The sequence below is a fragment of the Bombyx mandarina genome, chromosome 07 (assembly GCF_030267445.1).
Source record: "Bombyx mandarina strain Sakado chromosome 07, ASM3026744v2".
Lineage (NCBI taxonomy): Eukaryota > Metazoa > Arthropoda > Insecta > Lepidoptera > Bombycidae > Bombyx > Bombyx mandarina.
Genome location: NC_143214.1, coordinates 8,587,221 through 8,606,835, shown reverse-complemented (window position 1 = coordinate 8,606,835; position 19,615 = coordinate 8,587,221). Strand labels below are relative to the sequence as shown.

At 39.3% G+C, this 19,615-nt stretch overlaps 1 protein-coding gene and 1 long non-coding RNA gene across 2 annotated transcripts; one reads left to right on the top strand and one right to left on the bottom strand.

Annotated features, from left to right (window-relative positions):
- Positions 1 to 1,341: 1,341 nt before the first annotated feature.
- Positions 1,342 to 19,210, bottom strand: LOC149502655 (uncharacterized). The gene is made up of 3 exons (XR_016323322.1): positions 18,693 to 19,210; positions 7,572 to 7,684; positions 1,342 to 1,697 (listed from the first exon to the last, which is right to left on the bottom strand). It is a non-coding gene; the product is annotated as an uncharacterized LOC149502655 (long non-coding RNA).
- On the top strand, positions 2,114 to 3,189 carry LOC149502656 (uncharacterized). Its single transcript, XM_089728673.1, has 2 exons — positions 2,114 to 2,178; positions 2,370 to 3,189. Exons 1-2 carry the CDS (start codon positions 2,131 to 2,133, stop codon positions 2,835 to 2,837), a joined length of 516 nt encoding a protein of 171 aa, XP_089584799.1. The 5' UTR covers positions 2,114 to 2,130; the 3' UTR covers positions 2,838 to 3,189.
- Positions 19,211 to 19,615: the final 405 nt, after the last annotated feature.

The following is a 19,615-nucleotide window of genomic DNA, read 5'->3' as shown; positions in this document are numbered from 1 at the left end:
GCGGGTAACATTGCGGGACTCAACTATCAATAATAAAATTTAATGTTTCCGAAGCGAAGCAAGGGCGGGTAGCTTGTTAGTTAAACTAAAATTCCGATTGTGTTATTGACTAAGTAAACTCAAGCAAAAAAAATACTAAATCCTACTTTTCACGCTGGAAGCTCTACAACGGAGTACACTCGCGTATAAAGTTCCAAAGTAATAAAACCAGCCGTAGCATAATTACATTTTTCAGGACTCGAAGACTGTGTGAGGCGATGCTCTCGGCGACATTGTCGCCGCAACTTGGTACTCAGAACATATGCAGTGTCATTGTACAGTCAAGCAAAAAAGTGTACTCGAAAAAAGTCTGATTTTTTTCTGAATTTATGAGCCTAATACGTTTACGGTAATTTATACATTGGCACTTACGTAACGACAGTTGTATCGTTACATTAGAGTAAAAGTAAATGTAAGTTTTGAAATGCTTAAAGCATTTAAATATCAAATAAGCTTTTCGATTATTTAAAAATAATATAAAAAGTAATTTAAATAATAATTTTCTAAAAAAAGTAGCAAATACTTTAGTTGCTATCAGTACTTATGTCAGAATACTACTTGGCACTCTTACGTTATATGCGTTTTGCATAACACTTAACCATATATTTTAGTAGGAAACTGCGCATTATTATGAAAGTATCTGAAAATATCGTATAAACGAGGAAAAGTCGTTCTTTGACTTTTTGTACTGAAAATGAGACGTAGTTGTCAAGGAATGCTGATAGGCTTCCTTTTTTATTTCATTTTTTTTAACTCTCGACACAACGAGCAGACGAACCACTTCACCCATCACATGTTGTATAAGCTATTATACAAAAAAAAGTCATCCTTTGCCATCATTTGTTAAACATTCTTCCTTGATTGAAGAATATTCAACTACGACCCGAGCTCAATTTAGAAACCAATATAATATTTTTGCTGGTTCTTTCATTTGCATACTTAGTCATCATATCTACATAACAAGACAAGGAATTGTATTTACATCAAATTCTTCAATACCTAAGTAATGTTGAGCAATCATTCTAATGTTTAGCCCATAGACATCTACAACGTAAATGCGCCACCCACCTCGAGATATAAGTTCCACGGTCTCACTATAGTTACAACGGCTGCCCTCCCCTTAGAACCAAAACGTATTACTGCTTCACGGCCGAAATAGGCGGGGTGGTGGTACCTACCCGTGCGGACTCCCTAGAGGTCCTACCACCAGTGATAAACTTGTGAGGTTTCTGGTGAGGTCATTTATGGTTGGTGTGTACTGTCCTCCGAAAACCTCATCGGGGTAGTCAATAAAACAATAAATATAATTACATGTTTATTCGCGTCGGCGACCGCGGTGGATCGCTGCATGTTAACCACTGACTATCGTATATGGCTTATTATTGTTACGCGCTGGGATTCGGGATAAATAAAAATTCTACCGAAGTATAAATTAAAAACGTATTAGCACTTGGAACTCTCACAGAACACTTTAAAATTCTTAATTCATTTCTTCCGCTTCGCTTCAGGTGATCCGTTCGCTGTTTCGCTTCGAGTAGTTCCGATTACTAACTGCCTTCGTGCCATCACTGCAACGGTTTTATAGTCCAGACGACATCCCTAGATTTATCCAGAACATTCTGGGCAAGTTGAATAGCTTCGATGTGTGTTTCCGCTATCTGAAAATAGATGGCGTTGTATTTCTCGAGCTTTCTCGGCGTTATGAGTTCCTTTAATATTCGTTTCGGCTATTCGGCGATAGATGGCGTTACTCTTACCCGCGTAACATTATTAAAACTGCCTAGTAAGCTAAGCAGATCCGGGTATCATTCTCCTACACCTTCATTATTATATTTTTATTTATTTATTATTATTATATACGAATCTCGTATGTGCAGCAAACGTATATCCCTTAAATGCATAAAGTAGTAAAACTGCAACATACCATTCAAACGACCATAAAATTATTAGTATGAGTTCAATGCATGCTGTTGCAGGATTATTACTATCATGGTGATATATTTAATCGAGTGGCAACACACTTTTTTTCTTCACGACTGTCAAATTTAAATTGAAATTGACAAATCAAAGCCGATCGTAATTTTGGAGCGGATGAAAATTGTGTATTTGCTTTGCAGTGTAATTATTTGGTTTTCGAAGGTACGTTCAAACAAAATTAGTTATTTTACGTAATAATTCATCTTCTTTTCAGTACAATTTATAAGTTATAAAAAAAACTTTTGGTGTGTTCGGAAATTTTGTTTATTTTGTTGTTGTAAATCTGCAACAATATGCATTTACTAGAAAATGTCCCTGTTTAGTTACTAACTATCACTTTTATTGGTTTTCAGATGCCATACTTGAATCAAAAGCAAATAGAAGAGTATTTAGCTCTAATAAATGATGGAGAGATTTCGGAAGATGATCTTGAGGACTCGGATACAGAAGGTAATGAGAATTTTTATGAAAATGGAGACGATTTGCTTCACGATCTTGAGAGTCCATTAGAAGAGGAAAGTGATGACCCCGATAATGATCCATTCATGGCAGGAGACCCGCCATTGATAAATGAAGCTACAGCAAATGATCAAGTGCCACAGGTTCCATTCCCCTCAACAAGTCAAGCTAGTCGCCGAGCAACTATGAGAGGACTCGTATGGAAGGTAAAAAAAATTGTTTTGAATTCTGACCAGACAGCTTTTCATGGAGACACTACATACCCACCTGAACTGAAGGATGAGGCTACTACTGGTACTCCCTATAGTATTTTTTCACATTTTATTACATCAGAAATAGTTCAAAGGATTGTGGATAACTGAAGCCAATTCATCAGTTCTAAACCTATGTAACTATAGACTGGAACTAGCTGAGGTATTAGCCAAAGTAAATAACTCATTTGAACTCTGCAACAAAAGAGGAAGGCCAAGTACCAGCAACAGTGTTGAAATGGAAATACAAGCAAAAAAAAGGAGAGGACCAGCTCAACATATTCCTCCTAAGGACATAAGGACTGATAATGTTGGTCACTGGCCTGGTAATTGTGTTCGCAGCAGATGCAAAATGCCTGGATGCAAGGGATACACGCAAAACAGGTGTGAGAAGTGTGGAGTAGCTCTTTGTCTTACCACAACCAAAAATTGTTTTAAAAATTTTCATATGTAGTTATTGTCCAGTGAGTACATAGTGTTGTAGTTCTGCAACAAATGGTTTTTAATAAAAATAGCTATGAAAATAAAAAAAATATTTTTTTTATTATTTTTCCCTAAATCAGCATATTCATGGCTCCAAAATATATTTTTTCTCGGTCTAAAAATAAAATCATGCATAAAATCATGCATTTAAGGGATATAACCTAAAATCAATGCACAACGGATAGCTATATATTCAATTTACGTATCACACGTGAAACTCAAGGTAAGCGCGGAATTTATGGTGTGGGTAAAATTACGGCGGGTGGCTGCCAGAAAATATTTAGATTATTTTTCCTCGAAGTCAGAGTAGATCTTTTTCAATGAGTCAAGCCAGTGTAGCCTATTTATCAGATGACGTGTGTGGGAAAGATGTTAAATAACGAGTCCACAAGCTACCGTGTAAGGTTGTGGACCCAAAAGTTTTATAGGTACGCTATACACAGCGGTTTCGCGAAATATAAAATTACCAATTTATATTTGGCTTGGTATACCTAATATGTTTCCCGTTTATTGTTCTCGTCTATTTTTAGAAATCAATTTCTTATCTATATAATATAATAATGCGTTTAGGATGATGTTGTCACTGCCGCGCTTTTGTAGTGCATCCACAATGTTTGCGACATCTCACACCGATGACTTCTTTGCAATAATGCGGAAGAGAAGTGCATCGTTATTGCGTCGTGTTCGTGACAGTGGCAACAGTCTTTTGAGAATCATATCGAGCAAGATCGAGGGACTGCTGATCAATAGCCTTTGCAGTAGGCACTTGGAAGGAGAAAAAAATAAAATAAAAAATGTAATGGTATAAAATGTATATATATATAATGAGAGTTATGTGTTAGATTTTTTAAGTCACTAACATAGATATAAGTAATTACTACTAACAAAATGTTATGGTTATAAAAAAAAAACTGAAATAAAGTATTAATAATAATAATAATAATAATTATCTACATGAGAAAGAATAGTATTTACTAATTAAACTAGAACTAACGTTGGAATGTCTTTAATGGCTTATCCTTCTTCATACGAGATTCAAATGCTTTCTTAAATTGCATTAGCATCTTGGCCGTATCTAGGCTTGCTGATGACAGGCCGTGTGCAAAATTTTAATCGAAGTCAATCGTCATAGAATGAAGTCGTCTTGGCCTAAAGGATAAGATGCCCCGTGCATTCATATCTAGCGATGCACCGGTGTTCGAGTCACGTAGGCGGGTACCGATTTTTCTAATGAAATACATACTTAACAAATATTTACGATTATAATTTGCGTAATTACTGGTGGTAGGACCTCTTGTGAGTCCGCACGGGTAGGTACCACCACCCTGCCTATTTCTGCTGTGAAGCAGTAATGCGTTTCGTTTTGAAGAGTGGGGCAGCCGTTGTTACTATATTGAGATCTTAGAACTTATATCTCAAGGTGGGTGGCGTATTTACGTCATAGATATCTATGGGCTCCAGTAACTAACACCAGGTGGGTTATGAGCTGGTCCGTCTATCTGAGCAATAAAAAGGCGAACAGTAATCTACAAATACGGGATCCAATCGATTATTTTAAAATACCCACGGCTTCTTGAATAAAAGACGCATACAACCGCCGAGCAGCGAGCGTAAAATTAATGGCTATAAACATCACTGTGTTGTAGTTAACACATCCCCGAAACGACCTGTTGCCGGTATTTCTGTATACTGCAACGAAATACGAACATCACACGCAAACAGTATCGCTGCTACAGCACGTGAACAGGTAGATATAGTTGTGCTTACCGCACTAACGCCTAACTACGACCACTGACCGCACTCAATCGCGAGGAAAGGTTTCCGTCTCACTGCATCTAATATTAACCTTTTTTTTCTACCTATGCTGATAGCCTTGAGAGGCTATTTCAGCTTCACTCTAACATGTGGGTGAGCTCACGGGGCTCAAACCTCAACTCAAGTGTTGCTAACACTGGCCCTGGAAACGCGACCCACTGAGAAGATCTGGCGAGAAACTCAATGGGCTGTGTCTGTGGGTTAATTCACTCGTCGAGCCCTTCGTCGCAAGCGACGGGTTCGACGAGGACGGTGACCGGTGCTTGCGGCACCTAAAAGCACCGTTAAGGATCAGGAGGATCCGTAATGACGCGTTTAGGGCGACGTCGACCATTCGGTCTACAGGATCGGGTATGTAATTCCCGGCGGCCACGACAAGAGGGTTTCCATGTCGTGCCGCCTTTTCAAAGTGGCGCAATGATGCCCACTGTAGATACCTATTGACTGAGTCAAGCTCCAGGTCATCATGGAGATCCACGTTCCTTATGAACCATAGTGCTCCGACGGCTATCCTGCAAAAACGGGATTGAATAACTTGAAGGGGTTTCAAGTCGGTGCGGGCCGCGTGAGCGAACACTACACTTGCATAGGTCATGACGGGGCGTATGCAAGTTTTGTAGAGTGATCCTATTTGAATACGAGTACAAAGACTACTCAAATAGTCTACTCGTCTACTGTTATTAGGGCGTATTTTCAGCCAATACGTGTAAGTACCACCGCCATTTCTGCTGTGAAGAGAGCGTTTCGGTTTCAATGGGCAGCCGTTGTACTGTTATTTAAAACTGAGAACTCATGTCTCCAGTAGGGTAGCCGCATTTACGGTGTTAATATCTATGGGCTCAGAAAATAATTTAACACCATGGGGGCCGTGAACTTCTCCACCCATTTAAACAATAAAAAAATCTAATAAAAAATAAAATAAAAAGATTTTTCAAAATTTTTGTATAATAGTTGCTTTCCTTCTGTTTTTCATATAGAATTGTCTATTTTTCTGGAGTATCCTACCGAGTATTACTTAAACTAGGCATTTCAATTTTCCGCGCAAAATCACAATATTGTTTTAAGAGTCGTTCACAGATCAATCGCACTTACTTTGTTGCGTTTTTAACTTTCACTGCAACACGAACAACTTACATTTCTTTCTCGGTCTTTCTCTAACTGAATAAATAAACAATACCATTATCCTTGTTTACAGATAGTTATGAGCGATGCGCTTGCCCTAACGCGCTAAGAACATTAAAACGGAAAGAACGCAACGTCCAAATTATAAGGCACTGGTTTTAAGCTTTCGATTCTACAATCGAGAGGTCTTTCATGAATGGATTTATTTAAAACGCAGTTTTCCTGCTAGCTGTGACGGCTCTTCATAATTCCATGGAAACCGTTGATAACATCGGTCCGCGATTGCAACGCATATTAAAAAATAGTTTTGTATAATTTTAATTACTGTAATGTTTAATTGATTATTATTGTTAGTTAGTGTTCTCAGACAGAGAAAGCTCTATTGGATTATCCAGTTTGCATTTCACTCACCAAACAGATAAAACGACAAGGAGTATTACTAGTCGCGGAAAAGCGTGGTTTGATTAACAAAAATAACGTTCCTTAATATTGGAACGATTATTATTGTCATACTCTTGTTCGAAAAAATAGGTAATTATAGAATGAGCAGTTTTCAATAAAAGCTAATGCGTAATCTTAAAATACCAACATATAAAATAAAACAGTAGAATCCTGTGTGTCCGTATATTGAAGAATAATAATAAAAAGAGATTATTATCCGAAAGAGAAGAAAAAATCTAAAGACGTGTAGCAGAACGTAAACAAGCTATTTTTAGAATTAGTTTCTTCGGAACTCATTGAATTTTCTTGCTCTTTTCATACACAAAGATTAATTTGGAGAAGAAAACAAGCTTCGTTCAAAGATTACTCGAATTTCATTATTTTATTAAGCCCACCCACGTCCACTGCTGGATATCATATCCGATTCTGTGAGCCAAATGGTAAACAGTCGAAGTTGCCGTAAGCACGTCATTACGGATCTTCCCGATCCATGAACGGTGCTTTTAGTTACCACAAGCAACGGTCACCGTCCCCGCCGAACCCGTCGCTTGCGACGAAGGGCTTGACCAGTAAATTAACCCACAGACAAAGCCCACTGAGTTTCTCGCCGGTTCTTCTCAGTGGGTCGTGTTTACGATCCGGTGGTAGATTCTGCGAAGCACTGCTCTTGCTAGGGCCAGTGTTAGCAACACTTCCGGTTTGAGCCCCGAGAGTTAACCTACACGCTAGGGTAACGCTGATATAGCCTCTCAAGGCTATCAGTATAGGTAGTAAAAAAAAGGTGGATATAGGCCTCCCCCAAGGTCCACTACAATAACCAATCTTGCGCAGCCTGCATCCAACGGATTCTGGCAACCTTTAGCATGTCGTCGGTCTCGAAATTCGGTATAGAAATAGCTGGAGCGCTGAGAAAGAGTATAGACCTTCACCCCCCATTGCTGCGCGTTCGTATAAGCTGTAGTAGTATTTTATAAAGTACATTACATGTACATTCCGGGAGTGGACCGGTATTGCCTCCGTCGAACAGCTGTTCCGGCTGGCTGCTGATAAAGATGAATACAAGAAGCTAACGGCCAATCTTTAGGAATGAAGAGGCACTGGAAAAAGAAGAAGAAGAACATGTACATTACATTACATTTCAAATTTGCCATACGTTTCACGTAAGTTTGCCGTTTGAATACGTTTACCGCTTTAAAAACCACCTCTAGCTTTTAGGTAGATCTAACATCCGTGTCCATTTACGGGAAATGTGTTTTGTAATTGTCGCTTCGTAATATAACTCTCTTTGTATGCGATACAAAGAGAGACCGGGTAATTAGTTACAGCTTAATTGCATTACGAACACATTCCCTGAGAGATTAGCACTTCCGGAGACCGGCTTCTTGTGAGATTAGATACTAGGACGCAACTGGATTCAAAATTGGTCACTACACGTGGCACTTTCAAGATTAGTAACGCCAGAATGTTAATTTAGAAAAGTGGAATGAACTTTATTGTGCACCAATATAAAATCAAAACAAATTAAATTTTTTTTATTTAAAAGTTTAAATACAAAAAGTACTTAAAATGGATGGATTTATCCCTAAAACCGATGTGGTACCGTCAGGTAGAATTATCTAAGGAAAGAATTTTACGGCGTTTATAACAATTACTATAATATTTTTTTTACATATTAAAAACAAATAAACAATTTATAAATAATATGATTATATTTCAAATCATAATCAATGTTTAATGCAATGTACATAAAACACTAAACACCCAACATTAATCAAACATTTTACCCTAAATTAAATTACAAGTATTTGTAAGCTTGAGGGTAGATATTATCTTGTTGAACACCAAGTAAAACGATGTCACTTTTTGGTTCCTGATTTAATCAACAATATGTTATCTTAACAATTCACTTTAACACTTGTCCAACTTTAACCAGTACGTACAACAGTCACTGAATCACACAACGTAACAAGGATATAGTAAGTGCACCAGGCAAACGCAGTCCAACGAATGTTCATTTCAAGGCACGTTCCGCCTTTTTATACTAGCCGGCGCAGCTGGCTTATGAGTCACTTCTGTTGCAGCTGTTGTTTACGAGTGGAACGACACGGCCGGCGCACCTGGCTTGTGTGAGTCACTCCTATTGCACGTGCTATATAACATAAATATCGTTAACGCCGTCACGGCCATACTGACGTGCGCTCGTCCTCGTGCGCGCATTCTTATGGTATGTCTGTGAACAACAAACGTGTTCGTTCATCCTGACATTAACGGATGCAACTTAAAACGTGGTCTATGATATTAACAATCTAGTACGGTTCGGTTCGCATAATTCTTCAGAAAATCCTATACTGGCTATAAATAACCTTCAGACTGCTTACATACCTGGGCCAGTTCATTTAAAACTCTTCAGGTATGTAAGTATGTCCCTTTTAACTTAGACCGGAATTGTTATCCCTTCAGTTTTTCGAACTGGACCGGATAATGCTAGACCGAATCGCAATCCCTGTAGCTAATTGTTGTGGCTAATCTGGATGAAAATCCCTATAGCCAAGCCATTGGACCGGACAGACCCTTCAATGACTTCACACTTTCTTTTTTTTTTTTTTCTTTTTTTTTTTTTGCTAGTCCGGATTAACATCTCTCTAGCCACATACAATTCTCTTTTTTTTTTTTTTTTTTTTTTTTAATCTGCGTGTACGGTAGCGTTTGTTAAAACATTTCTTAAACCAGAACATTTATACGGAATTTCTTCAGAAATAGTGCGAGACCGACCATCGTTTTCTACATTTCCAACACCTGCACCTGAGGTGCCTGAGCTTACAGACATTGTATCACTACCCACAGACTATGTTTGCTGTATCGCTATTTGCGGACAAAAATGTCGCTTCTATTGTCAGTGATAGAGTCGTCATCATTAAGATCAGTTTCATGAACAAGATTAATTAACCCATCTGTGTACGCCGTCACGTCATCGTCACTATAATTTTCAGAAATTTCTAGTAGGCCTGACGGGCCTCGAGGTATTTCACGTAAGTTTTCATGGGGAAATTTGTAGCAGTAATGTTGAAGGGACCTTTACATTTTCGGTCAATTTACGAAAACAAAATCCCCAGCGGAAAAGAGGTTGACTTTAGCTTTGCCTCGACTAAACCAAGCTTCTGTTTGTGCCCTTTTTTTTATGTTTTCGCCGGTCTTCGACCGTGCTAAATCAAGATCTAATCTAGAGGGATTATCACTCTGTTGAAACTTTAAGATATTTCAAGTGAACTACCCTGAACGGCAAACGTCTATTCTATTGGAGTAAACTCGACAACGTGCACTATTAAGGGCGAATTGAATATCCCCTAAGTGCTCTTACTATCATGATTGGTCTAAGTTACTTTCAGATCAAAGAGTGACTTGTTCATGAAACCGCTTACCATTGAATAAATTACTATGACTTTGTTTTATAAGACTAAATTCTGACCCTGAATGGAACATAAAGGGGAAGCCAAAACCACTTATCTGTAACACACTGAAGCTCTGGAACACACGTTGACGTCTCTGGTTGCACCTGCCACAGCACCTGGAGCAGTGTAGTTTTTCTTCTTGTAGCGCATGGAACACCCAGAAGCTACATGACTCGCATCACCGCACACGTAACAGCTGACTTGCAGGCGAGAGCCGGGCGCCCACGGATGAGGAGGTTGTTCAGGTTTTGCTGGAATATCGAAAAAAGTTTGAGAGCAGTATCTGTCGCAACACCCTTCGGCACGATGCCCAGGTTTTCCGCAGAAATGGCAGCTTCCACGGAAAAAAACTTCGAGAGCGTTTTAGTTCTTTATCAGGATCTTCGTTTTTTCTTTTTTCTTTTGAGGGTAAAGCCACGTAATGTGTGAAATCAGAGTTCAATTCCCGACGGATTCTTTCATCACACTGCGACAGTATTGATATAACAAATCCGGTGGCTATTTGTTCTGGCACATTAGCGTCGGGAATCTTCTTTATAAGTTGCCATAGCCGGATACCGGCTTCAGCTGGTCCCTTTTTGCTTTCCATTTCAAATTTAATAACCAGGTCGAAGTGGTCTTGCATCATTAGATAATTTTGTCAGCATCTCTTTAATAGTAGGCCAGGATATCTTACCAGGCTGTATTTTTGCGAGGCAAGTAGCAGCTCGAGCCTTAAGCGAATGTGTGAGAGTCAAAATTAAATCGACACCATCCAATACTTCAACTACTTTAAACGGCCCTTTAAACTTCGTATCTAATTTCGTTTGATTATGCTCTTCGTATTAATGTGTGGACGACCTCATAGCCCACCTTGTGTTAAGTGGTTACTGGAACCTATAGACATCCACAGCGTAAACGCACCACACACCTTGAGATAGAAGTTCTAAGGTCTCAGTATAGTTACAACCGCTGCCCCACCCTTCAAACCGAAATACACCACTGCTTCACGACAGAAATAGGCAGGGTGATGGTACCCGTGCGGTCGATGGCACTATACGGAGCACCCGTCTGGTGCCACGTCCTTACCCACGAGAACGTCGCCGCGCTGCGACGCCGGCAGCGCGCGATCGCAGTCAGAGTTATTCAATGATACCTCACAGTCTCCTACGAGGCGGCGCGCCCTAGCGCAAGTGCAGCCGGAGCGCGGGGGCTCCAATATCGGCAGTCCGTGCTGGAGGCGTGGTCTCGTCGTTTGGCGGACCCGTCGGCCGGCCTCCGTACCGTCGAGGCGATCTGCCCGGTTCTCGCGGACTGGGTGGGCCACGACCGCGGAAGTCTCACCTCCGGCTACCTGTGCAGACTCACAAGACATTTTACCACCATGCAAACTTCTTATCGCAACAAATCTTACCAGCCACCACGCAAACTACAATTTTACGGGTTCCACCTCTCTTACACGATGTTACTCCCACACTGAGGAAGCCAACCGCGAACACATGTCAAGCACGCACAAGCACGCACTTCACCGGAAAAACCTGCATCCGCCAGCGGAACCCGAACACCGCCGCATCGCCAGACACGAACGCACCGGACGTCTTATCTTACAGGTCACGACGACTTCAGATGTGTCAATTTTTCTTCCCCACGGAAACTTGCTTGCTTTCTTGTTTGCTTGCTTGCTGGAGCCCGAAGTCATCGAACGTGTAGTGTTATTGGTATTGAATCGAGTAGATTCTAAAATTTCAGCGACAATTCACAGTCTCATGTCCTGGTTTACTGTACTAGTGCCATGTAACTCTAGCAGTAGTCATTGGCTTAAAAACGATTCGTGTCGGAACTACCCACTCGTCATGACAGATCCATTATTGCGATCGAAGTTTCACTTGAGATTTGCACTTGCCTTAATTTCTTGCAATAGCTTGTTACGTGTTGTATTTCCGTTAGTAAATGCCATGTGATGAAGTCGACAGTCAAACTGGGCAACATGAGCCAGAATGTAAGATGTGACGATTTCTTCGTGGCTCAGATCTTCCATCGAGGTAACAGAGACGTTATTACACGACTTACGTATGCTGCATTCACGCTCTTGTGGCGTACCAATACTAGTATTCTGATCTGCATCATGTTTTTTTTTGCTGTACTTCGAACATGTTCAAACACGTCACGCCAGTGAGAGTAGAGTCCTGATCTCACTTCTGATGTAAGCTTGAGGGTAGATATTATCTTGTTGAACACCAAGTAAAACGATGTCACTTTTTGGTTCCTGATTTAATCAACAATATGTTATCTTAACAATTCACTTTAACACTTGTCCAACTTTAACCAGTACGTACAACAGTCACTGAATCACACAACGTAACAAGGATATAGTAAGTGCACCAGGCAAACGCAGTCCAACGAATGTTCATTTCAAGGCACGTTCCGCCTTTTTATACTAGCCGGCGCAGCTGGCTTATGAGTCACTTCTGTTGCAGCTGTTGTTTACGAGTGGAACGACACGGCCGGCGCACCTGGCTTGTGTGAGTCACTCCTATTGCACGTGCTATATAACATAAATATCGTTAACGCCGTCATATTCATGTTTTCATTGAAAATAAATACCGGTAATGCTGTAATTGTAATACTACTGAATTTAGTCTGTTAACTGCGTCAATTCGTTTCATAGTTTTTTATTTATACACTCGAGAGCAATGAATCCGGGTCACTCAAAAAAACCCTATAAATCTCGGAAACTAAGAATGCTAGCTTAATGAAATAAATTGTGTTTAGTAGACAATTAAATACTCCTTAAACTAAGGTATTAAAACTTACTTACTGCAAGGTTATGTCTAAAAAAAAATTTTTATAAAGGAAGACTTTCGAAGATGGAACTACGAAGTTACTGCATTTGATTTTGCTTTTGTTTTTAATCTGTCATTTAAGTGAGTATATAAACCATATTGATAGTGTTCAATATTTATTATTCAACTTGTAATCACGTCGCTTTCAACTGAAGAATACACCAGAATCAACCGGCCGGAGTCAGCGCGATTTTATTACTGGTTGTAGAACCTCTTGTGAGTCCGCACGGGTACCACCACCCCGCCTATTTCTGCCGTGAAGCAGTAATGCGTTTCGGTTTGAAGGGTGGGGGTAGCCGTTGAAACTATACTGAGACCTTAGAACTTATATCTCAAGGTGGGTGAGGCATTTACCTTGTAGATATCAATGGGCTCCAGTAACCACTTAACACCAGGTGGGCTGTGAGCTCGTCCACTAATCAAAGCGTTTGTATACGAATCTGGAAATATCGTTTTCGAATAGACTTAACATTGCATCCATTGTTTTTATCCATCCATAATGTATTTTTTTAATTACCATATAGGCAGACGAGCTTACGGCCTATCTGATGGTGAGTGGTTACCGTCGCTCATAGACGTCAGCAATGCCAGGGGCAGAGCCAAGCCGCTGCCTACCGCTTAATACTCTCCACAAGCCTCGTTTGAAGAAGAACACGTCATAGCGCTCGGGAAACACCGTGGAGGGGAGCTCATTCCAAAGCCGGATGGTACGTGGCAAAAAAGATCTCTGGAAGCGCACTGTGGATGACCGTAGTGGCTCCAGCTAGTATGGATGAACTCTACTCCGGTGGCGGGCGGTGCGATGGTAAAAACGAGATGATGGTATCATCTCAAACAATTCCTCAGAGCACTCTCCATAAAACATACGCTAAAAAATACAGAGGGAACCGACAACCCTCCGCAGATCCAAAGGTTCCAAACGATCCGTGAGAATGGAATTATCGAGAATTATTATGTAAGTAAAATTATTTAAATGCACGTACAATGTATAATACATAGCGTGCAATATAAACAAGTTGATTACACATCAAGTCCTCCATTGATATACATATGTCTATTAATCAGAACTCTCTATAAGGTCCGCAGGGAGTGGCTTCAATTCAAGCGATTTATCTTTTAAAATCGTAACTGTCCAATATAACGATTTTTCTTGGATCGATTCTCCTCGATTCGATTATTGTCGATTTAAGTTCATACCAATCTCTTATATTATACGAAATAATATTTAATTTGATTGTAGAGTGAATATTATGTAAGTGAAAATTCGATATTTAGAGAAAAATGAAAATGATTTTTATATGACACTAAACCAAAGACATTAACTAATGATATTATATAATCTCACTCTTATAATGTAAATAAGTAAAATATAAATCAATTCTTGGAACAACTTAGTACACGAACAGTTATAAAATGATTTGACAGTTTCAATTTAGAACTTATATAATTATAAACTGCTTAAATTTAGAATTTATAAACTGCTAATAATAATAGGGTTAGGTTTTAAGATCTAGTTGAGTCCAAAATGAGCTTTCGTTCATGTTGACCCCTCGGTATAATAGCCGGCAAACTTCTTGAGCATTTGTTGACGTAGTGGGGGTAAGTTTGCGCATGGTATACTCACGTGCAAAAACATTATTTACTCTGCGTCATAATGCAATTAAATTATTAAAATCAACATATGTATTTATTTATATATTTATTAGAACATCAACAAAAAATATAGGTTAATAATTATAATAATTTAATCTTGGTGTAAAATAGATATTCCTTCTATTAAGTCAAAACTAGAGCTGTTGCCAGGTCTTCGTTCAGTTGAAGCGAAGCTGGTATTTGTAATTTTTTTTCGTTATCATAATCTTGACCATTATCATCATCACTGTTTTCATCACCCGAGTCGCCATCATCGTGATAAGTCGACATAGGGCTCATCGGTGTAGTTTACGACTCGGTCGGTTCGATCTTCTTTTTTGTCTATAATTAATTATTTTTTGAAGATATTCGATTCGTAGTAATCGAATGTTACTTTTTTCAATTACCAGCTTCCGATTATTTTCTGTTTTTTTTTTCCATCTGAAGCCTAGCTCTTTCATAATTCGTCGTAAACTTCATTCCGAGCCATTAAAATGTATATCTTCTTTAAAATTTTCGAAGCCTTTCTACGGTACGGAGTTTCGCTGCTTGTTATGTAGTTATTATGATTACATCTTTTTATAACAGATTGAACGAAACTATCCATTCCGGTAACTTTCTTCTTCCCTGATCTTTTCTTACCCGGAGTCCCAAGCACGATGAGCAAGCCAGAGTCTTTAGCTTCGTTAATAATGCACCTAACAGTACTCACTGATGTTTTTGTTGCTTCCGAAGTCTGTTTTACTTTTTCCATAATATCATTCTTCCCCTGTTTTATAATGAAGCAATATACGTCGTACACAATTTTTCTACCCTTTCTTTTGAATCCTACACCAGTTTGTCGCGGCATAGTGTATTTTTTATAAAAAATCAACAAACACTCAACAAATAGCAATGGCAACAAAGTCAACAAGCAATTATAACAAAATATAACTTAACGATTAATAACGATAGACTTTTCACTGTACGCAAGCGTACTTTTGGGAGCAAGCGGAATGCGGAATGCGGTGCGGGACGCAAGGTTCGACTGATCTACCAATAACGCGCTCGATACGATTTCCCCTGCCGTCGCGCCTCACCCTCACCACCAAAGTGATCTAAAATTCGGTTCTGCGCAGTCAAGGTCATTTGCTCACGATGTTTGCCGGTTACTATAACTGATATCGGTCACTTAGTGAATACCTACTACTCTAGGTGAACGGTCCACCTGTTATTAAATGGTTACCGGAGTAGGTGAACATAACAAAAGTGAACGTCAACGCCCGCCACAAATTACGAATTTGTTTCGAAGTCTCGGTTTAATTTTTAATAAAAACAAATTCAATTGAAAAAAAATTTTTATAAAAATTGTTCTATTTCTATTTTCCGCTTTAACTCGACACCCAACCTAAAGTAATCATAAACTATATTGCATAAATCGTGTAATAATCGCATAGATCGCAGGCGATCTAATTAAAATCATATCCCCGGAGATCCATTCAAAAATTTACGAGCTGTGTAAATATTGTCACTGAAAACCCTTAATAGAGAAACTAAATAATGATTTTAAAATAAAATAAGTTTATTATCGACCACCAGGGATCCACGGGAGACTCGACGGAGGTCTGCGTTGGCGTGACAAAAAAATAGGGGTTCACAATTCGTAAGCGGGCGGTTCCAAGAAATCATATTTGCTTTCAATAGTTAAGAGCTAAACTATTGGCTTGACTTCACCTATCAATGCAGATAAAATTTTAAGAAACTCAGCGACTGTTCCTTCTAAACACTCGCACATAACATATCCAGTGTAACTCAGCCGCACCGCAAATTTCCATAGTTAAATCTAATCTTCACATTTTTAGTCGAGTTTTGGGAATACGGTGAAAATTTAGCAGCTACAGGGGGTCCACCGGAACCAGCTAAATTTTGAAAGTAGTCTATGAGAAAAAAAGTTTGGGAACCTCTGGGCTAGATTAATAGTCAAATGAAAATTACGAGGACTGTAAAGTTGCCTTAAGAAAAACACACTTTGTGTATTATGTTTGTTATAGAAGGCGTCACTACTCAACGAACTAATCCTGGCAAACTCGATGAGCTTAGTAGCAATAATAGAAAGCTATTGCTTTGTACAACTATCAGTTTACATTGATCGGGGGCCGTATTGTGAGCCCACACGGGTAAGTTGCTTACTCCAGCAACCTATTTCTATCACCCTGCCCTTTTATGTCGCGAATCAGTAATACGTTCCGGTTTTAAAAGTAGGGCAGCTGTACTATAGAACTGAGACTTAGAACTCATGTCTCAAGGTACGCGGCGGCATTTCATCATCATCACCTCAGCCTTTCCAAGTCCACTGCTGAACATAAGCCTATCCAATTAATGTCCAGTGTGGTCTGTCCGTTGCCATCTGCATCCAACGTGACCCAGCCATTTTCATTAGGTCCTCGGTCCATTTGATAGGCTACCATCCCACGCTGCGCTTGCCAGTATGTATGTGGTGTCCACTCGAGGATCTGTCTACCCCATCGGCGGTCCGATCTTTGCGCTATGTGGCCTGCCAATGGGCTCTGGTACAATTTAACACCAGGTTTCGAAATCTCGGGTTAATTTTTAATAAAAAAAAATGGTAAAAAAAAAAGATACTATAAAAATTGTTCTATTTCTATTTTCCGCTCTAACTCTATGGGTCCGTTTATCCAAGTCAGGAAATAAAATGCTGTCGTCCATTTTCCGGTAAACCCATTAGTTTCCTATACGGTTCCCACGCAAATAGACGCACCGCATAGCCTTTAAAGTCCGACCTCATCTAACTATTCTAACATCATCATACTTTGAATATGTTTGTTTTAATAGAGTATCAGAATGCGAGTTTCTTGCTTTGTTTGTTTGATCGCGTTCTCTCCGTTCGCATATTGCACACGGGTTAGACTTGAAACTTTCTATAGGTATTTACAGTTGCTACGCTTACTTAGAATTTTTATCATGGTGCCGTGGCTTATATATGACCAATCAAGATTATACTTTTTTTTAACTGGACTGTCTGGTCTGGTCATATGCCATTCAATGGTTCACGAAATCAATCGATATCAAAACATGAATTCAGTCATCCACCTCGAGACATGAGATCGGATATCTGTATTGTATAATTCTTGCCCTATTCTTCAAACTAGAATGCAATATTGCTACTGCATGTGGGTCTAACGGGGTCTCAGAATACGTCAAGATGAAGTACAAGCAGTGTGCTTAGTGCGAGTTTTTTAACGTTCTCGATAGCGTAAGAGTTAACTCAAATTTCTATGCAGTTGAAACAGCGCCCCTAGCGGCAAACGTCAGCAAACGTTCCAACTCCATACAAAATTGAGTTAACTTTTACGCTATCGAGAACGTAAAAAACGTAGCACACTGGTCGGTCTTTTTTTTACTCTTGTGAGGTTAAAGTGTCTCGGATGAAATCAGAAATTGAGTCTTAACATTCTAGCTATTAGTCACTCACATGAAGAAAATCCAGTATATATTTTACCATAATCCTATAGACGTTAATATAAGATATTTACATTAGGGATTTCAATATATCGATACTTTTTTTATCGATAAAAATGAACGAACGAATGAATCTAGGGATTAGTCGTTAGAATTTGTATGACGGTGGTAAACACGTCGATTTACGGGGAATTAGCGAAGATTCTCGCTTCCGCTGCTGCAGCGCTGTGATTATCCAGACCTACCGTGCTTCGATATAAGCGTATTACGTGAATAATTATGAAAATGTTCTGTATTTTGGTGTTTATCACAGTGTTGTTACGAACAGCATGTTAATGCAAGCTTTCAAACTCATGACGGGACAAATTGTAATATATTCTCTATTAAAGTTTTTAATTAAGATCTTTCTTTTTTCCCCTACCTAATCGCCGCAGCCTAAGAGGTTAGTCCAGTAGCTCACCATTCGGTAGGTAAGTTCACGGGCTAAATCTGATAGTGTTTGCTAACACTGGCCCTAACAAGAGCAGTGCTTTGCTGAATCTACCACCGCAACGCAATCGCGACCCATTAAGAAGATTCGGCGAGGAACTCAGTGGGCTGTGTCTGTGGGCTAATTCGCCCGTCGATGTCTTCGTCGTAATCGCCAAGTTAAAGATCCTTCAAGTATTATTATGTACCAAGGAATATATTTTTCGTCAAGTGAGAGATTTAAATTAAAATAGAAAATGAAATGTAATGCTTACCATAAAACGAATCGTAATCTTGTAGTGTTTACGTTAGAAATTCGATCATTGAACAAACACTAGTACAGCCTTCTTCTGCTTCTTAGTCGCATGCTTCATTGCTAAAGGTCATGTCGTAAGAGCCCTTCGTGACTCTTTGTACCATTTCAGCTTCCATTTCCTTCGGTTTTCGGCCAGTTGTTGTTATTTAAAAATTGTAATTCAGCACATCTTGCGCCTGATCGTATTTATTAACTACAAAAACGGCTGCGTAATATGAAAATATCGCATCGCAGCAAAAGAAAATACCACACGATTCTACAACGGCAAATAAAATAATCGGATATTTAACGATTGAATTTCTTTGCGATCGAAAGGGCTAGCCGGTTTGCTGGGCATAAAAAATTCAAAGGCCTTTGCCATCTGTGGTCAAGACTCGGTGTATAATGCAATACGTGCAGAACACCTGGCCATCTATCGATCGCGTTCTGTCGATAGGAATCTGTATATATATATATAAATGAATTGCTGTTCGTTAGTCTCGCTAAAACTCGAGAACGGCTGGACCGATTTGGCTAATTTTGGTCTTAAATTATTTGTGGAAGTCCAGAGAATGTTTATGAAAATGCTCGGAATTAAATAAAAAATAAATATTATATTAATAATAATTCCTTTGATGTGTCCCCCGTCGGACGGATTCCTTTTGTTTGTTTTAAGTTTATTTTATACAAAAGTTTAGGTCTTTTATTCATCGATTGAGGCACTACGAAGTCTGCCGGGTCAGCTACTAATAAACACAATTTAATGAAACAGTACAAAACTCTGTCAATGCTCGTTTTTTTTTTATTGTTTCTAAAGGCATAAGTTTTTTAAGTGCACCGAGTTCACTTAAAGGCGAATGGTATGAACAATGACAGAAGCATACCCGCGTTAGGTCTCTGGAA